Here is an 18,966-nt window from a genome sequence, read left to right on the forward strand (position 1 = left end):
GAGAATAAGTTGTAGATAAGGATTTCCCGTTATCACTAAATACTGGGTACTTCCTAAAGCAAAGGACATTCTCTGCTGAACCACAGTAATAGTACAAAAATTAGGAAATTAACAGTGATACAATATTATTATTTAATGTTCAGACCTTATTCGATTTTTTCCTATTGTCCCAATAATGTCCTTCAAAGAAAAAAAAAAAAAGTTTGTTCTGGCCCAGGATCCGTATTGCATTGAGTTCTCATGTCTTGTAAATTCCTTTAATCTGGAATAGTTCTTCAGAAAATAATTTCAAGGTCTTTCATGACTTTAAGAATTTTAAGAATACAGGCCAGTTATTTTGCTGCCTGTCCTTCAACTTGGGTCTCTGCTTTAAACAAAGATTCGCTTCTGTTTTGAGAGTTTTAGGTGTGGTCTTAAGTGAAGACCATCGGTAAAGGAGCCTCTCTTCTCAAGGTTCCTCTCTCGTACAGACTATTTCTGCTATATTAGAACTGTTTGTAGCTGGTGGGATGGACAATAAAACGTCTTTGTATTAGGAACTGATCTCTTTGTATTACATAGTTTTCTCAGCATCCCTGCATTTTACAAGAGTTTAATTTCTTTAACAGAAGTAGTTTCGTCTGTTAGCAAAACAGACAATAATAATGATTGTATAATTAGCACCTACTCTTCTAAAAAACATTTGAGACTTAAATTACCTGTAGACTCCCATTTTCATAACCTCACCGTTGCAGTGATGAACTATGCCCTAGCTCAGGAGACAAAGAGCTGCAAAAATGGGTGGGTGTTACTCATTAAAATCATTCAACAAATATTTGCGTACCTGGTGTATGGCAAGCTCTGTTCCAAGCCCTCGGAATACATTCGAGAACAAAATAAAACAAAAATCCCTGTCCTTGCAATCTAGTTGGACAAATTCAAATTTACATTTAAAAAAAATCGCACACCAGGAATCCGACTTCTTAAAGAGGAAGAAAACAAGTCTCTGAGAAAAGGGAAGGCTCTGCGGTTCGATTCTAACGTGGATAACGCCGCTGAACCCCTGGCTGTTGATCAAGTTCTGAGTTTATCCAGACGCGCTACTCAAATGATTAATCCGAACACCAAAGACCTGAAAGGACCGGCGGGGCAGGACTTCCTGAACTGTTCTAACCACTTTTTCAGCAGCAGTCTCCCGCCCGGTGTGGGGCCTGACCGCCCCGCGGGGACCACGCACCTGGTCTCGCGTCCCTGCGCGGCGGTACCTCCGGCGCCCGGCAGAGCCGAGCACCTGGGAATCAGTTGCGCACCGAGAAAGCCTCGCGGGGAGATGGCTCTGGGGAAACGGCTCCTCCGGCGGCCTCGCCCACTGCAATGCAATCTGGGTGGTTTTTCCAGGTCCCTCCCTGCCTCGTTCCGCGGGCCCGGGAGGGTGGCTGGGAGACACGAGGACTAGGCGGGGCTGCAGCTACGAGCTAGCTGAGGGGCGGCGGGGGCCTCTTTCCGGCCCCAGCACCCTGAAGTCCAGGAGCCGAAAGCACGCGACGCTGGAACTCCAGCTGAGGACGAGGGTGGTACCCAGCACCCTCGAGGGCCCTTGCAAAGCTGCCTGGCCCTGGTAGAGCCCGGCCTTCTCCCGCTCTCTGGGGACGCGAGCTGCGCTACCTGTGCCGCGGCCGTCGTCACCAGCACCCTCTCCAGCCAGGAAGCGTGGCGCCGTCGGCCTCAGACTCCTAAAACCCTTCCGCCACCTCCCCACGCAGTCCGCGCTTCCTCCGCGTCAGGAAAGCCGCATCTCCAACTTCCCCTGACATGCGTTCTGAAAGGTTCTCAGATTTGCACCTGGAGTGGGTTACTGGCGTGATAGGTGTCTGGTTGCCCGTTTTCACCTCAGAAATAAAGGGCTGGACACCTGGAGCCGAATTAGTAATACTTCAGACGGAATTGTGTTTCCAAGAAGAGATCAGTTTCAAATATAAAAGCCGAAGAAACTTCATCTCTAGAGCTTTTCTCTCGAAAATGTCAACAGGACCCACCACACTGCCGTCCGACTTGGTGGCAGGGCGATGGGGGCGGTGGGTGGGCGCTCAGGCCCCTGGGCAGAACTAACTGCGCTAGGTAGGGAGACCGCTCGGGAACTTGGCCAAATCGACCCAGAAGTACAAAGGCGAAGGTATGAGGTAGAGGGCGGGAGATCAGAGCGGGGACCTGTGGAAAAATCTGGCTTTGGCCTGATTTAGGAAAACATTAGGTACTGTAGATACATTTCATTTAGGGCCCAGGGCAAATCAAAGGAAGTGGGCCCCTGCCCGGAGGAGGCTCCAGTCTCGAGCTAGAAGCCAGGACCAAACAAGGAGTAGCAATTAAAGGAGTAGTTGAGAGAAAAGGGCGTGGGTTTCATTGTGCCTGAACTTCCTCACGGGGGACCCCCTGCTGCTTTGCGCGCCGCAGCTGTGTCCTTGGGCGTCATTTGGTGGCTGGGCGTCCAGCCCCGCGAGTTCGGCTCAGCCGCGCGCGGGGGGTTTCACTCCCCAAGGTGGGCAGTACCTCGGGGTTTGGAGGAGCGGGCGCCCGGAGAGGGGGAGGGCCCGAAGGGTTTCGCCTGCTGTTTGCACTTCAAGGTGTGTTGGGCTCGGGAGAGGCTTTTCCGGTGCTTGGCAAGTGCTCCCGCCACCTCCCGGCTGCCGTTGGCCGGTCCCTCCCTCCGCAGTTCGCCCTCTCAGAGCGCCGCGCCCTGGGTAGCTCTGCACCCGAGCCACACCTCTGGCCTCCTTTCGCCTCCCCGCGCCAGGCCTTTCCGCTTGACCCTTTAGGACCTCCGGCTTCGCTCCCCACAGCCGGCATTTCTCCAAGACCCCCACAGCTCGGCTACTTCCAAATGGGTACCCGTCCCTGCGCGCCCTTTACCCCTCACCCTTTTCCCGTGCGGCCTTGGCTACCCTCTGGGTGGCAACCGCCTCTTCCCCGCCCCTCGCGTCTCCCCCTCCTCCCTTCTTGCCCTCCCCTCTCCAATCATCCAGCCATTGTCTCCCGCCCCCTCCTCCCCTTCCCCCGGGCGGCCTCCTCCCCCACCGCTGCCACGTCGTGGTTTGAAGGAGCCAATGGGCAGGCGCCGCCAGGTGTCTCCTACCTGCACCACGTGGGGGAGGGGGAAGGGGCGGGCAGGTAGAGCCACATCCCAAAACAGAAAAGCTTTCAGCCATTGCGCGCGCCTCCCGCGGGTGCAGCCCTGCTCCAGGCTTTTTGCATAGACGCACGGGCAATTGAATACAAAAAGGGCAGGGCTTCTCCGCCCTCCTTCTCACCCCCCTTCCTGCCCTGGGTGTGGAGCTCGGGCCAGGTGTGGGCTTGGGTGGTTGGTTACCGCCTTTTGCACCAGCGGCGGCGAGGAGGGGGGGGGTGGTCGCTCTTTCTTTTTCTCTTAGAAGAGGTTTTAGCACAGGCTTCCTCGTTCTCACTTCCACCTCACCTCACCGCCTCCCGACCCCCCTTCTCCCCCTCCCCACCTATCGTCATGACGGCGTCTCCGGATTACTTGGTGGTGCTTTTTGGAATCACTGCTGGGGCCACCGGGGCCAAGCTGGGCTCGGATGAGAAGGAGCTGATCCTACTGTTATGGAAAGTCGTGGATCTGGCCAACAAGAAGGTATTTCTCCACGTTTCTGTCCAAGTGATAGGAGTGGGGCAAAAGCTTGTAAAAGTTTGGGGAGTCGGTAAACAAGTGCTCTTGTTTGCCCACTTGGGAGGCTGGACCCGGGGCCTTGAGAATCCAGAATAAAAGCAAACCTCTTGGCCAACCGCCTTGGAACCGTTTCAGTCCTCCAAAATCTGGTCCAGGTGGGGAGGCCGGGGGCCGGCAAGCCATGCTCTCTACCGGACGGGGGACGCCCCGGGAAGGCGGGGTGGGATCCCTGGGGGCCCAAGTGCTCACTTCCAGGGCCTTTCGGACCTGATCCGGGTGGGGGTAGGGCTGGGGGCTGGGCTGCGACGACCTCTCGGCCACTGGAGCCGCTGGCGACAAGTGAACTTTGATTATGAGGCCAGACCCGTCGAGAGGTGTGGGCCCCCCCAGCAGAGGAGCAAGGAAGGAGAGCGAAGGTAGAGGTTCCCAAACTGAGGAAGGGAAAATTGACCCCTAATTTTCTCCCCCGGAGGTGGGACAGTTGCACGAAGTACTAGTTAGACCGGATCAGCTGGAGCTGACGGAGGATTGTAAAGAAGAGACTAAGATCGACGCCGAGAGCCTGTCCTCGGCGCCGCAGCTGGACCAAGCCCTCCGACAGGTGACAGCCCTGGGCCGCGCCGCCCACCCCATCTTAGCCACCCGGGCGTCCCTCCAAGCCAGCCCAACTCTATCAGGTCCCACGCCCTCGCCGGGCGGTCCACGCGTGTCCCCGGAGCGAGGGGCGAGAGCCGGGCTTGCAGCCTCTGGTGGACCTTCTGCGAGGAGGTCGCTGCTCCTTTTCGCCTCCCAGCTCCCAGGGTCTTTGGGTCAAAACTTGATAGCTTTCGAATTGCTTCCTGAATTATTACTGGGGCCAGAGAATCTGCCGAGTTTTACCAATCGAGTGATGAGCGGAGTTTGAATCCTAGCGCTCCAGCTCCAGGCCCAGACCCAGACCCAGACCCAGACCCCAGACACGCCAGCCCTCTGCCGGGTTTGGGTCTGCAGCTCAGCCCTGGGACAGGGGGCGCTGTGGTGTAGACGAGCTGTGGCATGCTGGAGGCGGCCCCAGCTGGGGGCGAACCTGAAGGTGCCTGCTTGGGTTTAGGCTCCTGAACTCCCAAAGGCCCGGTTCCGGTTCCGCGTACTTCTTTAGTGGCCTTGGTCCTAGCGCCGGGAGGGTTTGCGGACCCGGACATGTGAGGCTGCTCCTTGGGTCACCGTGAAAGTAGTGGAATCCCCTTACTGGGATTGAGGTGACCTAAAAACCGGCTGCTCCAGGGTGCCGACGGGTACTGGATTGCGGATAGGGCGGGGCGCTAAACACCTGTGCACAGGTGAGTGTCCGGCGCTCTCACGGCTTCTGCCCTAGCACAGGAGTTGCGAATTATAGGGGAAAGTTATCATTTCTGGGGTGTGTTACAGGAAACGCATTACTAGATTTTCTAGTGGTCTATATACACATTACCCACATTCGTATCAGAAACTGACATCTTTCTTAAGTCTAGAACATCCTAACATAAAAAAAAAGTAGCACCAGAAAATGATGTAATCAGAAGGCAACTTGCTGATGAAATGAGACCTCTGACTTAAAAGTCTCGAATGGATTTATCACAAAAATAGAAGGCGGTGGGTGTTGAATGGGAGGAAGAATGCATTTACTAAATTCTCCTGTGCGCAAACAGAGGATTGACTGGAAAGCTACCCTATATAAAGGAAGCTACACAGTTTGTGGGAACGGAGTCTTTCTAATGTTGCCCCCAGCAGCGGTGTCCTTCACAGCAGTTAGCGCGGTTTTCTCAGGTTTTAACCGAGGGGGGCCACTTTTTAGAGTTTGTAAATCCTGCATCCATTGCATCCCTGGGTGTGTTTTGTTCTTTTCAGTTTAACCAGTCAGTGAGCAATGAACTGAATATTGGGGTAGGAACCTCCTTCTGTCTCTGTACTGATGGGCAGCTTCATGTCAGGCAAATTCTGCATCCTGAGGCTTCCAAGAAGGTAAGAGTGCTGGCTTCTCGAAAAAACGATTGGACGTTAGGGGTGACTGGAGGCTTAAAAAATGGTTTATCCAAGTTTCTCCATTTTAAAAATATGCATATGAGGAGTTAGTATTTCATGGGTACAGAATTTCAGTTTGAGAAGATGACAAAGGGATGGTGGGGATTGTTGCACACAGTGTGGATGTACTTAATGCCACTGAATTGTACACTTACAAATGGTTAAAATGTGTTGTGTTTACATGTTGTGTTACAAATGGTAACATGTAACATTGTGTTACATGTTGTGTTACAAATGGTTAAAATTGTGTTATGTATATTTTACCACAATAAAAAGGTCACAACACTTTCATAGAGATGTTTGAGATTACAGTAATTTTATAGATACCCTTTGGTGACTTAATAAAAGTTTCCTTTTTGTTTATATCAAGTTTTTGAGATGCTTGACATTCTCTCTTCCAAAGCATATTAGCTGAATTTTTGACATTTAAAATAACAAGTAGGTAGAACTGTATTTTAATACATTGTAATATTCCTGTCTGTGTGCCTTATCCTAGAAAGGAAAGAGCAAAGAAAAATCCAATTAAAACTTTTAAATTGAAGTTCTAATAATTTCATTAAAAAGTTTTGTACTCTGACTTAACCATATAACTAGTGAAATGTTAATTATAGCATACTGTACTTTGTGTGACTTAAAGTAAACATTCAAAACTGATTGAATTTTGTATCAAAACAATAGGGTCACCCCCATCTTTTACCTTTACTTATCTTTCTGGAAAAGAGTATGAAACGAGAAAAATACAATCTTACTGTAGATGTGATTTCTCTCTCTGGGAAGAATACTGAGGGGCTGAGAACAAATGGTGAGCACAGACAGCAGACCCAGTGTAATCAATCATTGCTAATATAGTTGATCTTATCAACTTAATTAATTAGAGCTGTAACTTTTTATTGTGGTAGGCAGATACTGAACTTGAAAAGATGGAAGTAAAATATTTTTAAGGAAACTTTGTGAGGTAAGTCTTGCAATGAAAAGTTTAGACTGGCAATTGATGTCGTAAGTGAGTAGTCAGTGCAGATTTTCTTTCTTTTTACTCCAATAGGGAAAAGGAAAGAAATGAACTAAATGTATAATGACAGTTTTAAAAGTCTGAAGGAGAAACTCAAGTTCCTGTATCTGGAGGCTTGAAGAAAACACTCCCTTTTACATTAACCTTAGTAATTATTTGATTAAAAGGGGGGAGTATTTTTTATTAATTAAATGCTAGACAAATTGCTATACCCTTAATCCAGAAATAGATATATATGAGAATTTTTTTCCCCTCAAACTCATATAAGGGATAAAACTTAATCCTTCCCTATTGGGCTAGAGGAAAACGGCTGTTTTTGTTATTTTAGGTACACTGCTTTGGATGTGGGAAAACCTCCAGAGAAAAATTGAGACATTTTCCTGAGCCACTTCTATTAGGATTTTGATAAAGAAAACTAAAACAATTAATTTAGTGTCATTATGAAAATAATTCTATTCATTACAGAAAAATAAGGAAATGGTAAAAGATAAAAGAAAATAATCCTTCCAGTCAGAAAACATTAAAGTGGTTTTTTGAATGTGAACATAGTTGAATGTATTCTTTCAGAGTTTTGTAGAAAAGCCTTACTTTTACAAGGAGCATTCATACCACACAAACCTTTTAGCCTACTTTAAATTTAATATAACATTAGTATCCTTCATAAGCAGTAAATAAAATATTCAATATTTTAAATGGATATACCTATTGAAACCAAACATTTATTGTTGGACATTTGAGTTATTGTCATTATAAACAGCTTTTACATAAGCATTTTTGTAGGTAATCTTGAAGATTCACAGTTCTTTTGGTAACTGTTTTGGAAAATGTCACCATGATGTAGTGATACCTATTTCAGATATAGCATGAGCAGGTCACATCTAATAGAATCCAATAAAGGAAATTTAGATAGAGACATTATTACTTAAATATTATGGGTCACAAACATTAAAAAGTATTTATTTCCTTGACTTTATAATGTACAAATTCCCCATAAGTGAATACAAATTATCTTGAAATTTTTTTAAAAATCGAAATTCAGTGTAACAAAATTAAACTTTGAAAATTATTCAATGAGGATTTTTTTTTTTTAAGGAAAAAAAGTGACACAATAGTATAATATTTGCTCTGACAGTTGAGCTTTGTTTAATTACCACAAGAGTGATGCTAATAGCTAAGAACGACTGGTAACAATTTCTCCTTTGCCGTTGAGATTTGTGATATATTTTTTTAAGTGTAATTTGAGTTCTCAGGTTTAGCCAAAATAATAATGGTCAGGAAAACTAATGTGGGACTATAATTTGGCATAAAAATAATCCTCTTCAGGTAATCAGGAATTTACTATCTTAATCTAATTTTAATACACAGAAGATGTATTATTAGAACCCAGTATTTTAAACTACTAGGTTTTAATAGAAAACTAAATTTTGATAAACACATAGAATCCTATGTCTAGACATGTATTGTAAACATATGCATCTATATGAAAACTGAGGGCTAATACTGCTGCATGAAAATACAGATGGTCTAAAATAATTATGGCTAGACAAAGTACATAATGTTAGCAAACAGAAAATATAATAGCCCTATGTTTTATAGCTTCAGAACTGTTTTGAATGGAATACATAATGGAGAACAAATGAATAATCTGTTGCCTTAAAATAAGATGAATTTTTTTTCCATGAGACTTTTATGTAGGATGTAATACTGTAACAGAAAATGAAGACATTCTAATGTTTAATTTAAAAATATTTTTTTAAATTGTGGTAAAATATACTTAGATTCAATTCTTAGGTTCCTAATCTTTAAGGAATCACTGAACTAAACTTATCTAGTTAACAGTGTCTACCTTGTCCTTCCTCAGAATGTATTATTGCCTGAATGCTTCTATTCCTTTTTTGATCTTCGGAAAGAGTTTAAGAAGTGTTGCCCTGGTTCACCTGATATTGATAAACTGGATGTTGCAGCAATGACAGAGTGTATCCTTTAAGTGATGACCCAGGAATCATTTGAAAAGACAGCTCCAGAAAAAAATGGCAATTCAAGAAACTTTGAAACATTTTTAACTTTGACAGTGTATGAAAATTGACTTGTCCAAAATTTGTCTACTGTGCTAGGAAAAATGGTGCAATTACTGGCATCTTTCAAAGTAGTTATAATTTACTGAATTTGAATAGTGATTTAGACATGGATTTTTGTTAGGTGAACACATCTAAAATAGAATTCAATTTTGGATTATGGGAGTGGTTTTGTTTTGTTTTTTCAGTTGACGAATTGATGAATGTGAAGACCACATTCTTTGCCAATTCTAAGGCCACTTCTTGGTTTTAGGGTTTATTTCATCTTCTTTTGAATGGATAAGAATTTTTTAAAGTTTGGATGTATACTCTGGACAAACAGCTGTTCATTGGCACCCCTTTTAACCTTCTCTGGGTTTGTCAAATACAAGTAGATTGTAGTAATTATTACAAGCCATCTTTTGAGGTGATAAAATGAAGCTGAGATTTTACCCCAAATTCTTTCATTACCAAGAAAATATATCTGATGCATTATGTATTGTAAAAGTAAATTTTATAATCACAAATCTTGTCATGAATGACCCATCATCTTTCATCCAGTAAGTCTTTAAAGTGCTAACTAATAAGAGTCATGTGCTAACATATCAGATGTAACACTGAGTAATAGAAGTGTTGGGGACTCGCCCAAAGCCACTATGAGAATCATCATGAAGTCAGATTCAAGTTATATTCATGAACATGGGGGTATAGATGTTTATTCTAAAAATTTCTCATCCATTTTCAGGTGCTAAAGCTTGATTTTTGTTTTATTTCAAAATTTCTTGATGAAAAAGATGGTTTGGGTATTTTTCCTAACCATTTGTAAACAGATCAAACCCATTTTATTTGCCTTCTTCTTGGAAATAGGTAGCTAGAATTTTGGTGTAGCTGATTTAGCTACTAGTTAATTACTGGTTTAGCTCCCAGCATTGCTGGGAGAAGGGTAGAATAAGCTCATTTGAGTGAATTCTTACAAGAGTTTCATTAGAAGGTTGGGACAGTAGAAAAACTTGCTATGTGTTTTGCTGGTTTAAATGCTGTATGAATTAGCTCAGGCTGCCATAACAGATACCATAGACTGGGTGGTTTATTAGCAACAGATATTTATATTCTCACAGTTCTGGAGTATGGGAAGTCCAAGATCAGGGTGGCAGCATGGTTGACTTCTGGTGAGGGCTGTTTCTGTCTTTCAGAGAGCTGCCTCTTCCCTGTGTCTCAAATGGGGGGTAGGGGGAGTGGCGTGGCCAGGAGTGTTGGGAGAGGTATCTTTCTTTTCCTCTCTTTATAAGGCCACAGGCCTAACAGATTAGGGCCCCTTCCTTACGGCCTCATTTAACTTTAATTGCCTCCTAAATACTCTATCCCCAGATACAGTCACATTGGGGTTTAGGGCTTAAACACATGAATTTTGGGGAGGGACACAATCCCATCTATAGCGAATGCTAAACCATTTAATGTGCTGGTACAAAATAGAGAATGAAAAATTCTGGCAAAGTATTAGTAGATATTGAAGGGAAAGTTTAATAAGTTATCTTAATTTAGCAAAAGACAACTTGAGTAGGAAAGAGTATATTAAGAACCGTTTATCCCTGACTGCTCTGTTTTCTCTTTTAGCAAAGAAAATCTTTCCCTAGTAATTGTAGGTCAGATATTAGTAAAAATTTCCATAGCTACAAATAAGAGGTTCTTATATTTAGGTATTTTGGTTTTCTCAATGTGTTCACAGTTCAGAGAGCTTGTTTAAAGGTTACCTTTTTTTTTTTTCTCCGTGGTTTCTTCTTAAGAGCTTCATGTATATACGATTTGGGGTTATTAGTAAATATCTTCAGTATGGTAACCTGGGCTTTTTACTTGCTCTATGCTGTATTACCTACACAACACATACATACTTTTTAAAAGTACTATGTACTTTTATATAGTTTTTGAATTATCTGACCTTAAAGGTGACCTAAGGTGAATGGGTAAGATGCTATGCTGATTATTTTTTCTGTCATTGCTTTTTATCCTAGCTCTATAACTATTTGTTGACAGTTTTTTTTCCAAGTACCATGGAGATGAAAATCAGGAATATTTGACTACAGTAAACAGGTGAATTGTGAATAAAGCTAAGCTGGGCTTCATTTCAGGCATATAACACCTGACATTTGAGGAAGGATCTGATGACCATTAAGTAATGCATTCATTGAAAAATTAGGGAATTTTTCTGTTTATTTTAAAATAACCTAATTTTGGCCTAGTTTCTTTGGACTTACATTGGAAGTCTTAGCTTTTATAGTTTTATTGCCAATCAAAAAGTGGATTTTTGTTTTTGTTTTATTTTTTTGTTTTTGGCCGCACCGCATGGAATGTGGGGATCTTAGTTCCCTGACCAGGGAAGGATCCCATGGCCCCTGCAGTGCAAGAGTGGAGTCCTAACCACTAGACTGCCAGGGAATTCCCCCCAAAGTGGATTTTAATCTTAAATGTTTTTATTCGTGTTTTATTTGCATACTTCTTTCCCATTTAACAGGTAAGAAATGTTATTAAGCCTTTCTATCTGTGGTTTTTGTTATATGTTGCTGCTGTGATCAGTTACTTTATGACTCTTAGTCAGAGGATTCATTATTTCCCTGACTAAGCCATCAAACTAATTCCTCAGGTCAAAGACAATCATACCATATTTGACTATGCAGAGGATTTCTACAATGTCTGAACTAAAGAGCTGTCCAATTCTCTCAGACCACTAAACATTTTCCTTTCTAATATGGAAATGGCACTGGATTTGGAAACATAAAGGTACTCATTACGCATCCTTGATGGTTTTGCCAAGTAGATGGAGAGTCATTTGCTCCAGAGGGATTACCTGTTCCACCAGGTAGCCAGCGGGGGAGGGAGAGAGGCTCTTGCCAACCCTCAGAAAGGAACAAGTAAGAGAATTTGCAGCTTTGCTTCCTTGGGAAAGTTACTGGCCTTCTCCAAGCCTCACTTTTATCTCAAGTAGTCCCCAGTGAAAGCTTTGTGAACCGTGGGTGCTATGTAAATGAAGCAGTATGACCACTTTGATAAAAGAAAAAGGTTTAGGCATTTCTTGAATGCAGTCTTTGTTCTTATTTTAGCAAATATTTTCCTCTTTTGTCTTTGTGATGGTTCTAAAACCATTTCTGGTGTTAGTGTTGATCCTCAGAGTTATTCCAGCTGCAGTTTTGTTACCTGCTTTGAGTTATGCAGTCCTAGCTGGAAAGAAGACCTCATTTAGCAGGTGAACTGTGGGTGGCATTTTGTAAGCTTTTTACTTAATCATGTGAGGTGGTGAGGGTGTGATGATAGGAATTGAGGCCGATGTGATTTTTTTTTTGTTTAAAGGAAGAAATTTATCATAGATCCCTTGGGGAAATTAATGCTAGTTGTCCCCTGCTGAAAGTACATTTTGATTATGAGGCTATTTGTATAATGACTTATCTGTTTTTTTTAAAAAAACAAACCTATTTCCCCCACAGTATTGGATGGAATTACTTCCTCCTGGTTTCTTAACCTATTTTTTGTTAGCTTTGTAACTCATGAGCTGATTTATTCTCCTTAATCAAGACCTCTACCGTTGTGTTTATTTCATTTTGCCAAGCCTTTACTAAGAACTCAATTTAAATGAAGTATGGCCTTGTCCAGAGAGCAGGTGAAAGAAGAGAACTATCTATCAACTGGGTGCTTACTATTTTTCCCATCAATAGCCTCCCAAGAGCCCAGTGGAGGAGGTATTGCCCCCTTTTCATAGCTAGGGAAACTGAGGCTTAGAGATTTTACCTTAAGTTAAAAGTGTCAACATTTGAACCTGAGTCTGACTGCAAACAGTCTGCTTGTTAACTAGGGGATAATATTCTAGAATTTATAAAGATTATCTGAGGGTGGGGTTGGCTATTTAAATAGATTATCTCCCTTATAAATTTAGAGTCTATGTTTCCTGAGACTAAACTATTCAGGAGAAAAGGGAAGTTAATTTTGTAAACTTTCAATCTGGTTGTAGGGTACTGCATCCATATGTGCTGTTTGATATTATAAGCATATGCCGTTTCACTAGTGCAGCTTTCCATTAACAGGGCAAAAAAAAAAAAATCACTAAACCACTCTTGTCTACCCATCCAAGTGTTAGTAGGGGTGTGTGTGTCTTTCCCTGTGTTTGTGTTTCACCACTTCTTGTTGGGGGTATACGATATGTGTTTCTGTGGGCATGCTACTGACACAGTGACGAGGACAAGTTTTTCCCATATATTAAAGATGGAGATAATAGCCTTAGTAGCAGAGTGGTTAAGAACATGAGCTCTGGAGTCAGATTTACTGGGGATGAATTTACTGTACCTCTCGGCCCCAGTTTTCCCATCTTAAAATGGGCGTAACTATTGCAGGGAATGATGAGCTAGTACATGCAACCACTCAGCCACTGCCTGCCCTACTGTGTGCTCTCCAGTGTTGACTGGGTTGCAGCATGTCTCCAAAGAAGAAAGCGTCTGCCAAAGACTCTGAAAGGACTTCCTTATTGATTTAAGACCTTATCTAAACTATCTTACACCTAAAAAAATTTTTTCTAATCTTTCGTGAAACTGGTTATAGACCTTTTAAAACATCAGCTACATGTTAGTACAGGTAAGCTTCAGGGTTTAGCTTCTCCATTTGTAAAAATAGTGTGTGCGAGTGTGGTTCATTCTGAACTACCTACTTATTTGTTATGACTAGTTGAACTGGGCCTTTGCAGTCGCAAAACCGTCATTGCTCTTCTTAAAAAGTGGAGGCAGATGCTGAATCCTCCTTGGCACCTTTCTGCGTATGAAAGGGATTTTAACTATCACCAAGTGTACAGTTAAGTTGGGTTAGTAGTTGACCTTGTTGGCTGGAGGGGAGAAGAAATTATCTTTGGTACCACATCGGTATGATGTGAGCCAAACTGGCGAATACTCTGGTATGTGGGCTGTAATACGTTAGGTGACTAGAAATACTGTATATTCTTGGCCAGCACTCAGACTTGTTATGTTAATTTTGTGTGGTTTATCTTGATTATAAAATAATTTACTTTTAAAATGCGAGTTTGGGAATTTCAGGATAGTTTTTTTGTTTTAGAAGGCTTTGGAAGACATTATCATGGAGTCTCCCTTTCCTAATTTATTTATGCCATATAAATGTATTTTTCTAAAGTAGAAATTTTTATCTTTTTCTTTTTTGCATTAGTTCCTACTTTTACCTTATTTCTTCGAAGGTATAATTGACTTGTCAGTTTTGCGCTTTGTTAACAATAATACCTCCTGAAGTCATATTTGGTAGGATGGATCTCGCTTTTTTTGTTTGTTTGTTTGTTTGTTTGTTTTTCTTGCGGTACGCGGGCCTCTCACTGTTGTGGCCTCTCCCGTTGCGGAGCACAGGCTCCGGACGCACAGGCTCAGCGGCCATGGCTCATGGGCCCAGCCGCTCCGCGGCATGTGGGATCCTCCCGGACCTGGGCACGAACCCGTGTCGCCTGCATCGGCAAGCAGACTCTCAACCACTGCGCCACCAGGGAAGCCCTGGATCTCGCTTTTTTGTTGTTTGTTTTTCCCCCTCTTGGAAAGAGTAAGCTTCTGAAGAATAGAGTTAAAACTATGTTTTTTTTGTTTTGTTTTGTTTTGTTTTTTTGCAGTACGCGGGCCTCTCACTGTTGTGGCCTCTCCCGTTGCGGAGCACAGGCTCCGGACGCGCAGGCTCAGCAGCCATGGCTCATGGGCCCAGCCGCTCCGCGGCACGTGGGATCCTCCCGGACCGGGGCACGAACCTGCGTCCCCTGCATCGGCAGGTGGACTCTCAACCACTGCGCCACCAGGGAAGCCCAAAACTATGGTTTTAGATTCCCCAGCATTTATTACTGGTATAAAGAAAGTTTTTGTTGCTTTGGCTCTTAGTTACATTCTTTTACACTGGCATTCTTGATTTGCTTCTTTCAAATCTCATTTTAAAATATAGCAGGTTATTTATAGAACCTGTTTTTTATTTTATTTATTTATTTGGCCATGCGGCAGGTTTGAGGGATCTTAGTTCCCCTACTAGGGGTCATACCCTTCCCCCTGCAGTGGAAGCATGGAGTCCTAACCACTGGACCGCCGAAAAGTCCCTAGAACCTGTTTTTTAAATCATACAACTCCTATAAGGGTAATTTATCACTTTCTGTTTTTTCCTTCACATAATTGTAGGAAATTCATTTCTTAGTTGGAGCACGATTTCAACTTTTCTCATGACATTTTATGCTTGCTATTCCTTTGTTCCTTTAGCACAGGAATTTTATTGAAAAATGTCTGGCAATATGGGCAGTTGTGTTACTCTTATAAAAGAGTAAACAGAGTAGAAGGGGAAGAAACAAACTTGTTGTCCTTGGTGGGTGGGGGGCGGTGTTTAATGGCAATGAAAAATGGCTTTGAGTTGGAATTTTGAATTGGGATGCAATTTTAACATAGTTTAAACTTAATTTTCCACAGTGTATTTATTTTATATGTGTGCTTCTTTTATTTTTATTTATTTTTAATTTTTTATTTATTTATTTTGGCTGCGTCGGGTCTTAGTTGTGGCATGTGGGATCTTCTCTAGTTGCGGTGTACAGGCTTCTCTCTAGTTATGGTGCGTGGGCTCCAGAGTGTGTGGGCTCAGTAGTTGTGGCACAGGACTCCCTAGTTGTGGCTCGAGGGCTCAGTAGTTGCGGCGTGTGGGCTCAGTTGCCCCGTGGCTTGTGGGATCTTAGTCCCCCAACCAGGGGTTGAACCTGCATCCTCTGCACTGGAAGGTGGATTCTTAACCACTGGACCACCAGGGAAGTCCCCTATGTGTGCTTCTTTTAGATAGAAACTAAGAACTTAGTTTTAAAGAGAGGTTATTTACTAGGTGTTCTGAAACCAAATGTGTCCATTTTCCACAGTCAGAAAAGGTAGCTTCTTTTGAATGGCTAACTTAATATTGATGGACTTGTGGCACTAAGGAAACGTTCCTTCTGTTCAACTATAGGCGAAGGTTCTGTATCAATGCATCCATTTGCTCAGTTCTACCCTGACATGCTCACTTGGTTCCCACCATGTCTGGCTTTACTCTTCCTGTTTCCTCGTGGCGTTTCTCATCTGCAAAGCTGGCTAAGCCTGTTGGTGCTGTTGTGGCTGCCTCAAGGGCAGAATGACTATGTTGCATGACAACCATAAATCAGGAGGCACAGACTCATCTTTCCTTCTCTCAAGATCGGACGTGCAGCAAGTAATTTAATATATAATTATAAATTGATAGGAGAAAGAATTGATACTAAAAGTTTTTTCTCACTCCCGTTTATTTGTTGTTCATGCTACATTCTGGTAAGAATTATGAAAAACTGAATGAATCTTCCGAAGACAGTGAGTGGGTGGGCGGTTTGGGCATGCAGGAGGTTGGGTGACTTTTAAAAGTTGCTGGGAGTTTAGAGCTGCTGATCTTCCTGGTGTGTGATGACTTGAAGGGAAACATGTTAGGACGTGTTACGTGGGACCAAGTTAGCCAAATGTCTAGAACATATTCTTAATTTAAAAAGTAGACTTCAGTAATATAATTCTTCAGCTACAAATCTATTCTACACAGACAGGATACTTTACATGGTTGCTTTTTAGCTATCTTTTTCACTTGGCTTTCATATCATACATTTAGAAAGATTCTCACAAACTATTGCTCAAAACAAAACAAATTAAGCAAAGCTTCTTATCTTGGTGCAGGGAATTACAGACACATTGTCAAATCAGAGCTGGGAAACTTGAATGAGTTACAGAACTTCTCTCAATCCTAGTTTCTTCATCTGTTTGGTTTTATTGTTATCTACCTGGCAGGGCTACTGCAAAAATAGGAGGAAATAGACAGTGTTTGGCACAAAATGGTGTGTAGTAAATGTCATCATTTATGTCAGTAGAGTCTTAGAAGTAATAGGTGCTGTGGTAGATGGAAAGAGATCAGAGGAAAGCAGACCTGTGCTCAGGAAATGCATAATACAGTTGAAGAGAGTAATATTTTATAGGAATAGTATCTAATCAACTCTTAACTTAATGGTTGTGACCTAGAGCAGTTAGGGAAGACTTTGGTGCTGAGTGGGAGTGATCCATGGTCTAATCTGGTTAAGCGATTAAGAAGATAAGAGCGTTTTATAGGGGAGTTACCTGAGCAAAGGTGAGAAGGCTTATGCCTCTTGTCATTGATAGAGGAGAAAAAACTGGTTTGAATTGAATATAGTTTCCAATTCCTTCAAAGCTTAATTTTCCCCCAAGATTCTGTTTTGGGATAGAAGGTTACGATGTGGCAAACATTCCTGTGGCATTCTCTATTTTCGGCAATTTTCATTCCTCTAGGTCAGAAGTGAGCAGACTTTTTCAGTAAAGGGCTAAAGAGTCAATGTTTTAGTTTTTTGCAGGCCACGTACAGTCTCTGCTCATTCTTTACAATCCTTTAAAAAATGTAAAAGCTATACTTTTCTCTGGGCTGCACAAAAATAGGGTGAGGATCAAGGGTTGACTCTTGCTGTGTTTTCATCCATGTTCCTTACCGTGTAGGGTATGCGTGCGTGCGTGCGTGTGTGCGTGCGTGTCTGTGTGTGTGTGTGTGTGTTTGTGTTTGTCTCTGCTGACAGGGGTTTTGCCACAGCATCAGGTTGGTCCTTATGCAGTGTTTCCTTGGTCAGATTTCTTCAAAATTTCTGTCTACTAATTGTCTCCTACATGTAAAAGTTTTCTCTGAATCAATAGATGGTAAGGGGTCAAGTTGCCACTCTTGGGAGATATCGGCTTATACCTTCGGTTCTCAACCTGGGCTGGGTTTTACCCACCTGGGGACATTTGACAATGTCTGGAGACATTTTTTTTTTTTTTTTTTTTTTTTGCGGTACGCGGACCTCTCACTGTTGTGGCCTCTCCCGTTGTGGAGCACAGGCTCCGGACGCGCAGGCCCAGCGGCCGTGGCTCACGGGCCCAGCCGCTCCGCGGCATGTGGGATCTTCCCGGACCGGGGCACGAACCCGTGTCCCCTGCATCGGCAGGCGGACTCTCAACCACTGCGCCACCAGGGAGGCCCAGGAGACATTTTAAATTGTTATTACTGGAGGTAGGTAGGGGTCAGCATGCTACTAAAAATCCTATAGTACACAGGACACTGCCCCACCCCCCAACAAAGAATTATCTGCCCTATGTGCCGCTAATGCTGAGGTTGAGGAACACTGGCTTATGCAATGGCATTGGTCTCCATTTCTTGGATATGTTTCTCTTTACTTCATTGTACGCCCTTACGAGGCTGAAAGTGTTATTAGAATTGCAGGGTTCCAGACATTTGGTGACAGAGTTTACATGATAAACTATAGCTAGTCACAGCTCTTCTTTCTTAGTTCTGTAAGGATCCATAAAGTCCCTCCCATCTCCCCAGAAAACTTAGGGCTGTTGTCTCCCTAAAGCATCTTCATCCTTTGGCTCCAGTTTTTCTGTCCTATCATTATGTCCTTTGAAAATGGCGCTGAATTAATAAATACTTTATAGTACAGCTTCCCAAGGAAAATCATTTTAATGACCCCAGTCAGTGGTCATTGCTCTGTTGCTTGAACATCTCCTGGGATTGATTTTCTAATCCCTCAGTGGGCAGCACATTTATTTCATCTCTAGATGATTGATGTAAAGGGTGGGATTGCAGGGGGAAATGCAGAAATTATCCACCATTTTAGCTTGATGATTATCCTGTGAGCATACAAATAGGCATCTGGTGAGTTCAGATTTTTTAGTCATAAATGTGACCCTGTTAAAGTGTGATTATCATAAGTTATGAAAGTTGGTCACCTGAGGGTTCTAGGAAGAGCGGGGAGAGCATCACGTATTAAATGCCTGCGTTGTGTCCTGGGCTCATTTAATCTTCACAAGAGCCCAGGGAGGTAAAGATTATCACAGTTTTGGCTTTACAGATAAGCTGAAATTTAGTGGGGTTAAGTAATTTGCCAAGGAACATGTGGCTGCCTTTCTACATGTAGCATATTTAACTACAGAGAAATGTAACCGGTTGAGAGACGACCCACAAATGAATTTGCTTAGCATGTCTCTTTACTGGAGAAAGACAAGAGGAAGCTGTGGGGATGAAATAGAAAGGAATTTTGAATTGAGAATAGAATAGAATATTACTCATTCAGAAGACTGGCTATAATTCTTGGTGGGGAGAAATCTCTGAGTTGTTTTTACATTGTA

At 42.9% G+C, this 18,966-nt stretch overlaps 1 protein-coding gene across 3 annotated transcripts in view; it reads left to right on the plus strand.

Annotated features, from left to right (window-relative positions):
- The first annotated feature begins 3,478 nt into the window (after positions 1 to 3,478).
- Positions 3,479 to 18,966, plus strand: part of ESRP1 (epithelial splicing regulatory protein 1) — a 50,821-nt gene continuing 35,333 nt past the window's right edge. For 2 of the 3 annotated variants that reach the window (XM_060116009.1, XM_060116008.1), the window contains exons 1-4: positions 3,494 to 3,625; positions 4,134 to 4,262; positions 5,528 to 5,641; positions 8,572 to 8,686. In XM_060116009.1, coding sequence (XP_059971992.1) covers positions 3,494 to 3,625; positions 4,134 to 4,262; positions 5,528 to 5,641; positions 8,572 to 8,686 — 490 coding nt within the window. Of the gene's footprint in view, positions 3,626 to 4,133; positions 4,263 to 5,527; positions 5,642 to 8,571; positions 8,687 to 18,966 lie in introns of all 3 variants that reach the window. The other variant, XM_060116010.1, reaches the window with a different exon arrangement.

Source organism: Mesoplodon densirostris, chromosome 13 (genome assembly GCF_025265405.1).
Source record: "Mesoplodon densirostris isolate mMesDen1 chromosome 13, mMesDen1 primary haplotype, whole genome shotgun sequence".
Taxonomy (NCBI): Eukaryota; Metazoa; Chordata; class Mammalia; order Artiodactyla; family Ziphiidae; genus Mesoplodon; species Mesoplodon densirostris.